Genomic DNA, 15,399 nt, shown 5'->3' with positions numbered 1-15,399 from the left:
TTATAACTCACAATATCGATTAGGCCTTTACAATTGTGGTTCTTTAACTTGCTCGTGCAACTTAATTTTAGACACAGGGTAGCAAGATATTGGAGAGCTTTCCTCTTCTGTCATGCAATTGAATTCTTGAGGGGCTAGGGTCTCTGCGGGAAATATCCAACCATCATGGTCCTTAGCAGAATGTTGTAGTAAAGAATGCCCAACATTCCGACGCATAATAGCCAGCCCTCCTAGATTCGTTGAAAACCCCGAATTGATCCGGTATTTTATCGTTGTATGTTAGGTTAGTCGCATAATTGTTCTTTCAGATTTGGGTGTACAGCTGTGTTTCTTGTCTTCTTTCCTTTCAAATCCTGAAAATTTTGGATGAGGAATTGGTATTTGGAATGCAAGGGGAACTAGTTGCGTTTCCGAGAATTTACACAGGAATCAACAGGAGTCTAAAGTGGGGAGATATTCTGAAAGTTTTTTTTTTTTGAAGGTGAAAACACTATAAAGAGCCGCACAAAGGCTTTAGAAGGTGAAAATCGAAGGTATAAATTACAAGATGTAAAGAAATGAGTTGTAATTGGAGTTTATCCTTTTCTACTACTCAATTTAGAAGGATTGGATGATGTGTTAGCTTTCCAGCTCTCACATCGACTGGTACTTTTGTTCGCTATTTTTCCTTCTTTGTTTTTTGCCTTTGGATTCAAATACCTCTGCCAATTTTTGTGTACGATTGAAAATATCCTAGTTTACCATCATTTGCTAGTTCTTTTGCATTCCTAGGTACCCCTTTCCTTCTACTGTCAGAGAAGCGTTCGTGCTGTGCAAGTGATAGCTATTGATTTTCTCCGCGTTAAGCTTTTTTTCGAAGTGAACAGGTTTTTATTATGGTTTTCATATTTTGAAGAATCAAAATTTTCTACACATAGGCTTTTCTTCGTGAAAATCGGCACCTATCTCAGGCACACATGTACTATTCACGTATTGTCCTTTTATCTTTCTTAGCAAATAGTTCCGTTGCTATTGCGTGTTTTTAAAAGCGGCCATGTCCATAAAATATGCTGCTCGTCCTTGCGGTCGACATCTGTGTCATTTACATGAGGTCACCAGACTTACGAGCAGCAATCGCCTATCTGCCCCACGTTTTACCAGTCATTAATTCTTTCGGATCATTGGAAAAATGGTCGCTGTTTAACCGTGTGATTTTCAGACGACATTTATGTATGTTTGATGTGTTTGAAAATTTGATGTGCTAAGAATTGTATAGCTATTTGTGAGAAATTTTGCATATATGATGTGTCTACATCATTTTTTCATCCCCTTCATTTTCTCCTGTTTGTTTGAAAGTGCTGATACTCGTATGAAAATAAATTAGTCGCAGTTTTTTTTTGTTGTGTTACTGCATCCTGTCACAGGTAGTGGCCTATATCTCCTTGGCCTTGAAATTACCTAATTGTGGAGAAGGCCCTTTAATAAGATTTCAAAGGTGTGAAAAAAGTGCATCTGTGGTGAGAAATGTCGCCTTGGAAAGATACAGTATACAAAATAACGCAAGAGAAGGAAAATTTCTGTGATTTGATTTTCTTTGGTTCGACCAAACTTTTGTTTCATTATTATTGAGTATTGTTTGCATCTACTAATGAGCTGACTGTTTAAAACAACCGTAATTTACGTGGTGAAGAGCCTGTAGCCATCATCCTATCAAGTATTACTGTAAAAAAAATTGTTACTGTGAATAGAGGTGTTATTCAAACGAAGCGATAATGCAAAGAAGTCTTTGTTTATAGTTTTGTATCATATATTTGGAACAAATCGAGTCTAGCAGTTTAATTTTCTGCATTTACGGCTTTGGACCATATACAATAAAGATTTGAATTTCTTTCTTGATGATCAAGAATATCAGCATTAGGTAGGACTAATCTGTCGAGTATAGGCTAGACGTCCAGTTCTGGTCCAACGTGATTTATTATTTTACTTAGTTAATTAATATTTTGACTGAATTTTGGGGATTTTTGTATTTTTGCAATTATTCCTTGATTGAAGCGTCATGGGAATTTTTCTTTGGAACTTTTGTCGGTTTGTCGGTTTCCATCTTCATCCTATTTCCCTTATTAATGTCTTATATATTACGTTCATATAAATTCTAGCGATACTTTTTTGCTTTGATTTTATCTGGTTCTACGCATGTAAGCACTACTATAGGTGCTGTTTTGCAGTTGTGGTAGTTGAGTTCCACCTAATTGCTTAACTCTGGGCTAATTTCCTGTGAGCCTCTCAGCAGACTTTCTTTATAGACGAATATTACTGGAAAAATTATGAAGAGCAGAACAAGATTCGCTAGTTTTGTTCTTCTCGTTCTTCCATTAATGTAGTGTTGTTTTGCAACTACTTTTTTTTTGAAAGTGGATCCAATTAACTATTTATTTCTCTAAACTTTATTTGTCATTTTGTTGTGCGAACTTATTGGAATGGAAGGCAGCATCCATCATCTCAGTAAATCGCTTTTGCACTTGCGCCAATCAATATCCACAGAAATAAGCACTTTGAGTGAGTGGCGGTGTTGTTTTTAAGGGAACCCTTGATGGCTTCGTCATCTTTTTTGACATTATGACTCAGTAACGTTAATTGACTTTTCTGATTCTTTTCGCATAAGTTCAGTCATGTTTTTAATGGGATGAAGATACTTATAAATCCTCCATCTTGCCTTTTTAGTATATATGTATCAACTCCTTCATTATTTTTATTTCTCTGTTTTTCGTACTGAATTCCCCATTTCTGTGAAATCTTTAGGAAGTGGAGCAAATGTTGATTTAGTTCATATTCGAATGCGTAAAGATTTTGCTTCTAAAAAAATGTTATTGATGCTCTTTTTCAAATTTTTATGGATCAGGATAATTTGGAAGTATTTCTACTTACTTTAACTGCTATTTAAGGGAATATCTCTTTATTATATCCTACACAATATGATCAGGAAGTCCAAGAGGGTTGAGAAACGAGGTTTTTTAGGACGATATTTTTTTCCGATGGTTTTAAAGGTTGAAAATATTTAAAAACGCTAGCTTATTTTCTTCTTAGCGAAGCTATTTCTCGTAAGTTTCTTGGCATGTGTCAACGATTCGTTTGTTGTCATCTGTTCGTTTCTTATCTTACGGATAAGCTGTTCCTATTTCCATTAGGTTCTGAGTCATCGAAAAGTTTTGCACTGAACAGTTCCTAAGTGCCAGGTGCCGCGTATTTTTTGATGAGCTCACCAGCAGATGGCAAATAGCCGGTAACTGCTGGTATGAGTAAGCTCTAGATGTTTTACAGCGAACCTCACTGGTAATATCTCATTCCATTCTTACTAATGCTTATTTCAACTATCGTTGCAGGTATGTGGCCGCTATGGCTGACCTCATGGCTGTCCGTCTTCCCACCAACTCATTCTCTATTCCCGGGAGCGATTCCGGATGAGGGTGACGTCCGACACCTCTATCCAGTTACACAAATTGTCATAGGGCTTGATAAACATGCTCACGTTGTACCGTATCTTTTGGGATGGCTTGAGAACATAGATTATCCGAAAAATAGGCTTCGTATTACGTTTTATTTACTCGACAGAGAGGACCCAACTGGGGACCAGGTGTCCTGGTAAGTGTTTTTTTTTTCAATGCGAGGACAAAATAGTTCTATATTTTTAATAGATTCACTGTATATTTAGGTGGAAAGAATCTATGTCGTCATTGTTTGCTTCCATAGCCATTGTCGAAGGTGAGGCGAATTGGCTGGAAGCAGGATTGAGGTCAGCACGGCTACGGAGAACCAGTCGGGTTCTTCTGACGACTGGTAATACCCTCCCAATGAGAAGCCGACTGCTAAAGGTAGTGTATTTGCTTATATATTTATTAATGAATATAGTTTAGAAAAAAAAGCGGTTTGTTAGATTTACAGCATATATTTGGTGATCGATATTATTTGACCACTTCCTTTTTTCCCCTAGCAAAAGTTTTCCTTTGCTGCCTGAAACTTTGCGAGTTTTCTTCACTTTGCATCGTTTATTACAATATTGTATCTACTTTCGTTGTCTTTCTCGGTTTTTTTTTTCGTTTTACGATTTCTACTATTGCTAATCACTACTTGCCACTTTAGTGTCTCTTAAAAATAGGCGGAAAATTATTGTTTCTTTTTTCTCACTAATGACCGGATACACAGCTACGTTTTGTCATTTTCCATTATTGTTTTTCCCATTTTTTTTTCCAATTTCTGAAGACTTTTTTCTCCGCACGCTGACTCGCTCCAGTCGAATTCATCGACTAAGCATGTCTTAAGCGCTCCTTTATTATTAGAAGCTAAAGATCAATCAATTCAGATGCTGAGAATTTGCAGTTATGGTAATATCTCTTCCTCTATGTACTGTTGTTATTATATACATAAGCAAACAGTTGATTTTTTCTTAGTCGCAAATTAGCTGCGATAAACTGCTCTTCTTGGGTTTCCATGAGACATTCATCCTCGGTTTTCATCGTTTTCGAGGCCTACAAAGTACTTGGAGGTCCCTGTAAGAATTTGCAAAGAGTTCATTGCGGTTCGAATGTGTAATCGCAAGTACGTTCTCGATTACAAAATGTTAGGTTCCGGCGAGATTCGAACTCGCGTTACTGGATTCAAAGTCCAGGGTGTTAACCGCTACACTACGGAACCACGGCTCGTGTGGCTTTTGACTTCAATGTGAGATTAGATTTGTTGGGGTAGAAGTGAAGTCGCAATGAGGGAAAATGGTCTTTAGAAACTTAAAAATGCATATTATACTTGTAAGTTTACTGCAGTACTGCACAATCACGTTTCAAATAATGTATTTTCATGATTTTCGGAATTTTTCTGCTAGTAACTATGTGGTGCTGCTATGATGCTTACTTAGATACTTAGATGATCTGTTTTTATTCTATTTACTTCTTGTTTTGATTTCATCTCTTTCTTTTTAGGATTTAAATTCAACAGCCGTTGTGATAAGTGCATTATTTGATGCGGCATCCACAGACGGAGTCACTAACTTCGATGAAGTCGAAGATGATTATCGCGAAAGAAATGTGGTGGAAAGAGTGAAGGTTGGCATCAATTTACAGCAATCTCCTCTGTTAATTTGAATGTTCCGTATAAGCTCATATTTTTACTTTTATTTCTATTTACCATTATAGTTTTTTTTTAAACGAAATTCTTTTTTTTTTGGAATGTTCCCGATTCAATTCTATGTTAATAACCACTGATTTTCTGCGTGGATAGTATTGTTGTTATTCGATCCGTAAGCGTCATTACGATAAATCTCTTTTAAACATTGAAACCGGTTTATTTCTTCTAGGAGGTTTTCATTGTTTTTCACATGGTTAATCTTCTTGCAATTTTCCCGAATATGTTCATTCATCGAAAATTTTAGCTTTAGCCCAAAAGGAGCTGGTTTTTGTTAACCGTTCGTTTTTTCTGTTTTGTATGAACTGCTTTTTTTCGTTAGCTCATTTATTTCTATTTCAATGTCAAAAACGCAAGGAATAGGGGAAGTAATGAATTACATAGTGTCAGTGGGCAGTTTTCAGTTTTGAGACGTACTTATTTATTTACCATTCACTATATATTATACATATCACTTCCTTTTTTCAGATAGATCAAGCGGTTCTACCAATGTTTGTGAATATTGATCGCATGGATGCATCCTACCTCACCTTTGATGCGGACAATCTTTCACACTATGAAGGCAGCAGTGATCCATTGGAGGTAAGGATTTGGGTTCTATCAGATGTTTAGAAGAGATTAGTATATGTTTGCAATACTTTATATTGTTGGCTCATCCTACTTTTTTCCATTCTTTTTTTCTTTGCAATCTTAAATCCCATAATAACCTTCGTTTCCATCAACTAAAGTGCTTCTGTGATTCTTACCGTGCGAAGACTTTCGCGCTTTTACTTCAATGAAATTAAAGCGATTGACAGATGTTGGAACTGTAGATATCGGATAAAGGATAAAGGATAAAGTTTCTGGCGTTAATCAATCCGCTTGGGATGCGCCCCCACGTTCACTTCAATTCAGATTCGTTTGAGGACAATGACTTGCGGTGGCTAGCCGATGTGTCAAGTCAGTGCTTTTATTCTCCCAGACAAGTCTGGTACCAATTTATCGACCCCGGAGGGATGAAAGGCTTGGTGAGCACTAGGGCGGATTCAAACCTCCGATCGATCGTGCAGGAAGCGGAACCTCTAACCGCTACACTACACCCGCCCTAGATATCGGATACGACCGGCATAATTTTCGCATAGTTAATGTACATTTTGTCTCACTGATTAAGAAAAGAAAAGAGAATTTTTGAACAAAATATGGAGTAGAATTTTCCATGATGTTGTTAGATCCTTCTGGGAAGTTATATTTAAGAACTAGCTTCGAGTAGATCAGAAAGAAGCATGGACGTTGTATATGTGTTTTGAGATTGGTTCTACATGACCATAATATTTCTTTTTTCCTGAAGTTGGTTTGTATGGTTCGTATGAAAGGAAGAAAACGCAAGCCGGTTTTTTTTTTTTAAAAGATTTATCGAGCAGTAAATCAATTCGAAAGCAATAAACAGCCTAGTGAGGTATATGCGCATGATTAGTAGGTCAATTAATCACTCAGTCACAATTTTTATGCCTTCCTGTTTACGGCTATTTATATCGTAAGTTCTGTCCGACATTCGCATTCAGATTGTTAAGCTGCTTTTTCTATCCTTTTTGTATAGCGGCTATAAGTACTCCGTTGGCAGAGCATGGAACGTTCTCTCGGGAATATTTTCGGTGACCTTCCATAGTTAGTTTTTGTACGATAAGCCGAAGAAGAGATGACTCATTTGATTTCCCGCACTTACTTTATCGAATGCAGTACAGTCGCGTTAATGCCATTGTCTGCAGCTAAGCAGTTTTTTCTCTCCATCATTGTTCTCATGTTATTGACAGCATACTTGTTACAGTTTTTTTATTTAGCTACGCTGGAATTATGGTATATACAGTTGTTTGGTGGAATTCCTGTAAGTTCATTCTATTGATTAAGGTTTTTGCTGAATCGGCACGCAGAATGGGTGTTGAACTGTGGATCGACAATCTTAAGCATCACGGTTTCTACATCGATGAATCCTTGGAGGCAGATGCTCGTCGTCGGGCAGTGAGTGTGATCAAGTCGCATATATTTCACTTCTTTTTTACTTCATACATCTAGACTGGTCCTTAAAAAGGAAGATTATTATTTCTTTTTTATCTCTGATTTCTAGATCCAGACTTTTGAAATACTAGTGTTTAGCTTCGTTACCTGCTCGCTGATCTCGTTGCGGATGATCAAAATCTTCCCATACCCTCGCAGACAGTACGACCTTGGGTACCAGAACCGCACCGCTGGGATGTAGACAAGTAGGTATTTACGGCATTTTCTGTTTTTCTTTTCTGAAGAGTATATTGAGAATAATATTGTTTCCTAGGATCTATATGATCAATTTGAATCGTCGGCCAGAGAGAAGAGCAAAAATGGAGAAAATTTTTCAAATTTTGGGTCAGTTTTATCCCCATATTTCTGTAATGTCAACTGGATTGTTTGATCTGAACATTTAATTTGTTCTTTCTGTTTCTTCCTTTCCATCAGATTCAAATTCTTGTCCTGCAGAGACTAGTTTCTTTTTCTTTCAATCCACTTTTACATTATTCTGACTATTTCTTAAAGATGTTCAGGAGTCGACGCCACACACTGGGAAGCAACCGATGGTCAAGATTTGCCTGATAATTTCGTATATGAACTTCTTCCGGGATACCTCGATCCTTTCCACAATAGACCGATGAAAGCAGGCGAAATTGGATGTTTCTTGAGCCATTACAGGTCATATAAAATCTTGCCACAGGTTCCTTATTGAAACTACATCCTTTAATTTTAAAACTAAGACTCTTGCAGGATATGGCAAGATGTGGTTCGTCTCGGGTTGTCGCGAGTAATAGTTTTTGAGGATGATCTTCGTTTTGCCGACGACGGTCTAGAACGAATTAGAGAAGTACTTGAAGATTTGGATGGGTCGAAAATGGAGTGGGATCTCATCTATTTAGGGCGCAAGAAGCAGGCCGATCAGGTAGAGGTCTCTGTACATTTTATCTATTGTTTTCTTTTTCTATTTTTCTTCTTTCTTTTCCTTTTCTGACATATTGAACTTCAGTAGGAATTGCTGATCGGTCTTCTCTTCCGCAAAACAATTGAAGTAATTTGTTAAGGAAGAGCTATGGGTCCCGTTGCATCGACATCTCAGCACCGTCGGATATTCCTACTGGACACTGGGTTACATCCTCTCAAACGAAGGTGCTCATCGACTGATTGATGCGAAACCGTTGGAAGTGTTGCTACCGGTCGATGAGTACTTGCCGATAATGTTTGACAAACACCCTAATAAAGTGAGTATTCTATTTGTTTACATGCTCATTTTAAAAATATTCCATCCTCACTGCGTAGTTATTCGCCCATTTTTCATGATAGATGTTGAAAATTTCTGGCATTTTCCTTGCAAATGGCCTAATTTTTGTTGGATATATTCCTTTTTTTGCATTTTCTAGTGCATTATTTTATCTTCCATCTCTGATCATCTTTACTGATTTTTTTTTCGGAGAATTGTCTTCATTATCTAGATTATATCTATTTTCATACGCAAGAGATTTAACCAGTCAAGGTGCTCTGGATATTCGGAATGTTCATAATCAATTGAATTGGTGTTTGCCGCAGATTTTACCTTGCTGCACTTTGCGATGTAGGGATATAGACATCAAAATTCTTTTGAAGAGGAGGAGAAAAAAAATTAGAAATTAATTGTCTTTTCAACTTTTTTCATGAAAGTTATTGCAACTTCTTTTGTCACTCGTTTTTACTTCCATGTTTTTTTTTCTTTTTTTTTTAAATATACACCTACTTTCAGGTGTGGTCATCTTATTTTCCAAATCGAAACTTGCGAGCGTTCACAATTTATCCTCTAGCAGTATTTCCACAGCGGTATACACATGAAGAAGGATATGTTAGCGACACAGAAGATTCGGCAATAGTAGTGGAGGAAGTACACGAACCGAAGAAACCGGACAAGGATGAGCTGTGAGCGTTACCATCTGCGGTGAATGAAAGAATGAACTCGTCTTGTTTCGCTGGTTATTTCAATTACTGAGTCTTTTTTTTTTGGCTTTAATTTTCGCTATTTGCTTACTTTTTTTATTATCCGGTAGTCATTAGAAACTGTCGTTGTTATTTTATCAATTTCCAACGCTAAATATTCTATAGAGAGGCTCAAGTATTTCAGTTTTTTTTTTGTTGACCACCTTTCACCCTTGGAACCTTTGAGGTATTCGCTTCTATATGGAAATATCGGGCGAGTCACGGTGCTGCTGTGACAATTAATAGCCGCTTTCGTGATCGGTAGTTTTCTTTTAGTCGAATATTCGATTTTTTTTTGTGTCGAACACCTTCGCATTCGAGATGGTTCGGTGATTTTCGAGTAGTGTATTATGATTTCGTGCGGATACCGTACTTTTTTCGCGCATAGAAAACTTTGCGTTTTTCACACGCGCCATCACGATGTTGATAAGTGCCATAAGCGCCTTTGACGCGGTTGCCGCCCGGGCATTTATCAACATCGCGGAACAGACGCCTGTGACAGTTTCTACAAGAGAGCGACAGTCATTGTGCGATAAACTGAAATGCAGCGTCACTCAGTTACGAACTGTGCGGGAATAGTTCCGTGGGTATCTAGCCAATGATGTTTTTTTTGTTTGAATTCTGTAATTCTCCTCATGATTCACGTATTAATTGATTTACTTAGAGGTATCATTTCTATTGAAAAAATCCCTGAAATCCTTGAGTCCGCTTATTGTTTTTACAGCTAGCAAATCATAATATATTCTGCATATTTTATTTAGTTTCTGTTTGATGCTTCTTTTTCGAGAGCTTCTAATCAATTTTTACATTAGTGCAGTGTTATTGCATTTCTGTTACCGAACATTATGATGGTTTAGCTTTAATCGTCGAATTTTATCATGATTCAGCTTTAATTGAAAAGAGTTACATGTTGTTTATTGAGCTTTTCGCCGTAGTCGAAATGATTTTTAAATAGCTAGTGCTTTGTATTTATTGATTTTTGACAGACTAGTTCTTTCCACTTGCCATAATTTGCATTTCTAATCAATCTCATTGTTATATGGTGCCACTTTTTTTGTATCTCGATTTGCTTTTTTTTCATTCATTTCTCATAACAATGCTGCCTTTAACCATAATACTGCCTTTTTCTCATTAACTGGTTCATTTTAGATATTTTTTCTCTGGATTAAACGAATATGCTGGTATGTAGTAGTGTAGTGCTGGTTAGTAAAGTATTTATCATTTAACATGTTGTTGTTTTCGGTTATTCATGGTATTTACCAGTAAGTTTTGAGTTTGGTATTTCCTTTGAGTATTTATCAGTTTTAATTTTTTGGTTTTTTGGTTGCACTTTTTATTCGTAATGAGTTTTAAATTAATAGTCATCTAAAATAGTCAAGTAAAAATTGTCTGGATTTACTGACATAACAGTTGTGTGTCTGTAATTTTCTTTGATATAATTATGTTGCCTATTTTTAAGACGATGGCGTTCTGTTTCTTGATGACTAGTCTGTTAAGATATGCGTACTTGACCTTTCTGCGTCTCCCACATAGCATTTTTAACAAGTGTGAGACAGCCATCGTATTCATTCCAGAATCGTGTGACTGCTGGAACGAAACGCTCTGAGTCTGCCAGGCAGTCTCCACCAGAGATGGGCTGTGTATGGTCCAGTGCAGATCTTGTAGGCGGTGGATATCGTATTAAAATCATTAAGAAAATCGCTGAAGGTGGATTCAGTCAGGTGAGCGGGTTTTCTCGAGCCATATCTACTTGAGTTGTTTCAGAACTATTTTGTTCATGTTAAATAAAGTTCATGTTGTTATGTTTTTATTTTGTTTTTTATTTTATTTTATTTTTGTTTTTGTTGTTTTTTCTCATATGAATGTCAACTTTTTCATACGGAACTTTTTTTTTTGGTAGATGGTTTCTGGTTTGAAAAAGTCTAGATAGAAGGAGCTTTGTCGTTTATATAAATAAAAAAGGTTCTCTATGGATTTACTCACCCTAATGCGTTATTTTCTTTGTGTGATTGGGTGCAAAACAAAATTACTATTGTTTCAACTGCAATGCAATTACTTTTCCTAATCTCTTACTCTGTTTATGCTTAAAAGTGAGAATTAACTACTACTTAACATATTTTCTAACAAGCTGTACTTTTTTTGAAAATCGGAGTGAGAGTTCATAACAAAAAAAGTCCAAAAAATATTCCCCGTGTCTCAGCGCATGGACTTCCAGCAAAAAAAAATCGTGGGAATATTCAAAGAACTGAGCGGATAAATTGAGGAAATATTCTGGATACGTGGAGCTTTGCCAAAAAAAAACTACGCTGCTAAATTTTACATATGAACCATTATTTTGTCTCATTTCGATTGTTTTCCTTTCTTGTGAAGTGTCCTGGAGCGTTTCAGGTGCTTCTCTGCACGGATATAGATAGCGGGGAACATTTTGCTGTGAAGAAAATCTCTAAACATTCACGGGAGAGCGAAGAACGAATAGCTATTGAGGTAAGCTGTGTAAGTACTAAGATTGCGTTTTTCAACTGACCAGGTGGTTAAATTGATTTGAAAAAGGAGGCGAATTTTTGAAAATTCCCCTTCTTCCTCATGATTTACTCGTTTTTGTTTCTTTTACTCTTTTCATATGATCTTATTAACAAATTTAGATCTCTATTCATCGCCAATTGTTAGATGTAAGAAATGTTGTTCCGTTGCTAGCGGCTATTACGACGGACCATATCACTTACCTTGTGTTCCCTTTTTGTAAGAAGGGTTCCATTGGTGATGATCTGCTTCGAAGACGCTCATCGAATGATCATCTCGGTCAGGAACAGGTTGGACTCGAACGATATCATATGTGTAAATTAATCACAAATTTCTGGAAATTTAGGTGGTCTGCATCTTTCATGGGTTATGTTCAGCTGTTCGTGCAGTGCACAGACTTGGTTATGTTCATAGAGATCTAAAGGTGACTTTCATTTTTATTTTGTTTTCTTTCTTATTTTTGGAATCACATTATTTTTGAAATAAAATCATATGGCGATTATTTCGATTGTTGAGAGCATTTTGTACAAAGTGCTTCTTGGACAAATTACACTTTTTAATACGTTCTGTCATAAACAATTGTTGCTGTAGATTTTTGTAGGAAACTTTGGGGCGCTTTCTACCTTTATTTAAGATGGTACGGTTCTCGTTTTCTTACTTGGAAATGCATGAAATTCAGGTTGCCAACGTACTGCGAGCAGACGACGGCACACCTTTGCTGACCGACTTTGGATCGGCAGCGAGGTAATGTTTTTTTTTTTATCTTATTTAGCTTAGCTTATTTAACTAACATTCAAATAACACTGGTGCCATAATTTGCATTTCTAATCAATCTCATTATTATGGTGCCACTTTTTTTGTATCTCACTTTGCTTTTTTTCATTTCTCATGACGATGCTACCTTTGAGCATAATAACCACCCTTTTTCATCACCTGGTTTATTCTAGCAATTTTTCTCTGTATTATTGAAACGTAAACTAACAACTAACGTTGAGTTCCATTCACCTTTGTCTTTTTTTCGTAAATTTATATTTCCTTGATGTTTGAGGCCAATACCTTTTTCTATTCGTAAGAGTTTTTGAAATGTATCTTTGTTTTTAACTTGACGTTGTTTGGTTTCACTTGAATCGAAGCAGTCAGAGGAGAACTCACAGGCTTTCGGCGCAGCTGGGTGCGGCGCGGCGCGGCGGACGAAAGCTGGACGAGAGCGTAGCGTTGCGCAACTGAGATCCATGGTGAAAAACTTCCACGCGGTTTTTTTTTACTACGATTAGGAAGAGATGAGCGGAACCACCACTGATCCAGCAATTTAAGATCACGTTTAGAGTTTGTCCATTGGAAATCCATACCACGTCAGATTCGTGTGGTGATGCCTTAAATAGGTGGAGTAGAGCGATTCTTCTTCGACTTATCTTTGGGGTCTAGCAACGGATCCAGAGCGCCTCTAGAGCCTTTCACGCGCTAATATCGTGATCTTAACTTCAGAATGTTCACCTTCATGACGCCTCGCCCTATGAAATACCCTTTTTTGAAATTGAGTTTTTAATTATGGATTCTTCATCAACTAAATTGTATGGATTCCAGAGTTCCTATAAGGATAGATAACGCACGTGATCAACAACATGTCATCGACGAAGCGGCTGAGTTGTGTTCGATGCCATATCGTGCTCCGGAGCTGTTCGACTGTCATATTGGTACCGTAATAACGGAAGCGGCCGATCTTTGGGTACGTTATTGGAATACTTCCGTAACATTTTGGCTCGGAACTTCTGGACGTTGTTCTCTTAAAATGGATTTGCTGTAGCAGATTGCTTGAAAGATTTATTTTATCCTGGTCTATTTATCATAATTTTATGTTCATTTTATATTATTTTATATTGTTTAGTTTTACATTTTCATGTTTATTTTCTTATATTTATTTTTTAAATTTTTTTTTGTTTACTACTTTCTATTTTCCGATAAAGCTAGCTAATTATCCGATAAAGATAATTTGTGAAGAGAAGAAGAATTCTTTTCTTCTTCTCTCCACAAATTATCTTTTTTTCTAACTTGGACCTTCGAATCGTAAAATATAAAAATTCTACTATATTTGTATTTTAGTCCCTTGGTTGCTGCCTTTACGCGCTCTGCTATTTTGTATCCCCTTTCGACCTCGTCTATGAAAAGGGAAATAGTGTTGCGTTAGCGGCGCAAAGTCCCGAGAAGATACAGTATCCAGATACAGGACTGTGAGTTATGCTACCGTTTTTTACCTGGATTCTGATTTCGACCAATTTCAGTTTGCATTTGGCAGTTTGCACATTTTCCAGGTACAACAACCGGTTATTAAGCGTAATGCAACGATTACTCGTTGTGGATCCCAGCCAACGAATGCCTTTAGATGACGTCCTTTCTGTGATGACGTCATTAGAAAAGGGGAATTCAGACCGTTCTGATAATAGCAAGATTGTATAGGCATCCACTTTTGATTTTCCTCTTGATGTACATTTCAATTGTTATCTAGATTTTCACTTAATTATGCCCAATACCTCTACGATTCGAGCGTGGTAGGTCTTGGCAGGGTGATAGGAATCTATCAAAGAGATTGAGTATCAAAAATTTCTGCTATGCAACATTTTTAATTGGCGCTAATCTTTTCGGATTTGGATCAATTGCGATTTTTTTCAAAGTTTTTCTTCTTCTTTTTCCAGTACAAATCCAAAAAAATGACGCTTTTTCGCAAGTTTTATCGTTCTTTCTGTGGTATAATGAATTGTGATCAATCTGAGGGTTAAATATTGTATGTAATGAGTGATTATAATTGTAATAAATTTTCAAATTGTGGATTACAAAGTATTCAATGCTGGAGAAATTATTTACGGTTGTGGACGTGTCATTTGCAGCACTGACCAATCATGACCGTCCACTGTTCTGAGTGGTTTTTTGCACATTTTTTTTTAAGATGGTCCCTGAAGAAATGGGATTTTAATTGTCACCGCTGCAAGCGGCATCATTCTTTATCCAGTTTCTCGTCGTCGTCGCCGTCGTCGTCGCTCGTCTCAGCCATACACACGCACACACTCGCACACATTATTTGTTTAGTCACGCGCGATGTACGGAAATAAACACTATATGGCCGGCGGTGGTCCTATGTGCTTTCACGATTCAATTGTGAAAGATAACGTGTCTTCGTTTAGCCGGTTTGTTTATTCTACAGCTGCTCGATGATAACAGATTTAGGGAATGTGGCGTACTTTTAGCGTTGGGCTTTGTGAAACTCACTCAACTCGCTATACGAACGCTGCGAATAGTACGGTTATCGGGTCCCAGGTCTTAAATTTGAATTTAATTCCCTATTTTTCTTGTTCGGAAAGGAAATGGGCGGTATTAGATGTTAGGCAACGTCCCTCTATGCGTTATTTTCTCAAAATCTCATTATACAACGTTTACACTACTTAAACACATCGTGTCTAGAGTTACGCTTAGTATGGATTTAAAACTGGTGAAATCCGGAGAAAAAGGATCGATTTAAAGGAGAAGGAGAGCATTTGTTGTGCAGCGTAGGCATCAAAACAAAGAGAAACCAGGATGGTAATATATTTTGCTGTTTTTTCATTAAACGTATGTCGTCATCATATTCTATTTATTTATTGATTTATTTGGGGCGGTGTAGCGTAGTCGGTAAGGGGTTCCGTTTTGACCGCACAATGGATCGATGGTTCGAAGCCGCACTAGTGCCAACCAAGCACT

At 37.1% G+C, this 15,399-nt stretch overlaps 1 protein-coding gene across 4 annotated transcripts; it reads left to right on the top strand.

Annotated features, from left to right (window-relative positions):
- Positions 1-3,361: 3,361 nt before the first annotated feature.
- Positions 3,362-14,124, top strand: RB195_012271 (uncharacterized protein; the record flags this gene model as incomplete). Of its 4 annotated transcripts, none has more annotated exons than XM_064194052.1 (20): positions 3,362-3,618; positions 3,689-3,848; positions 4,950-5,072; positions 5,620-5,733; positions 7,036-7,146; positions 7,282-7,388; positions 7,457-7,527; positions 7,704-7,848; positions 7,921-8,092; positions 8,232-8,408; positions 8,924-9,093; positions 9,338-9,374; positions 10,725-10,871; positions 11,539-11,634; positions 11,793-11,960; positions 12,017-12,094; positions 12,350-12,414; positions 13,255-13,396; positions 13,771-13,898; positions 13,980-14,124. In XM_064194052.1, the coding sequence occupies 20 exons, from the start codon at positions 3,362-3,364 to the stop codon at positions 14,122-14,124; spliced, it is 2,613 nt and encodes an 870-aa protein (XP_064051632.1). The 4 variants fall into 4 exon arrangements, with proteins under 4 accessions (XP_064051632.1, XP_064051633.1, XP_064051635.1 ...); XM_064194051.1 differs by having other exon boundaries at positions 7,921-8,098; XM_064194050.1 differs by lacking the exons at positions 9,338-9,374; positions 10,725-10,871; positions 11,539-11,634; ... (4 more) ...; positions 13,771-13,898; positions 13,980-14,124 and having other exon boundaries at positions 7,921-8,098; positions 8,924-9,097.
- Between the last annotated feature and the right edge of the window lie 1,275 nt (positions 14,125-15,399).

This window comes from Necator americanus, chromosome III (assembly GCF_031761385.1).
Source record: "Necator americanus strain Aroian chromosome III, whole genome shotgun sequence".
NCBI lineage: Eukaryota > Metazoa > Nematoda > Chromadorea > Rhabditida > Ancylostomatidae > Necator > Necator americanus.
This window is presented reverse-complemented; position numbering and strand designations above follow the sequence as displayed.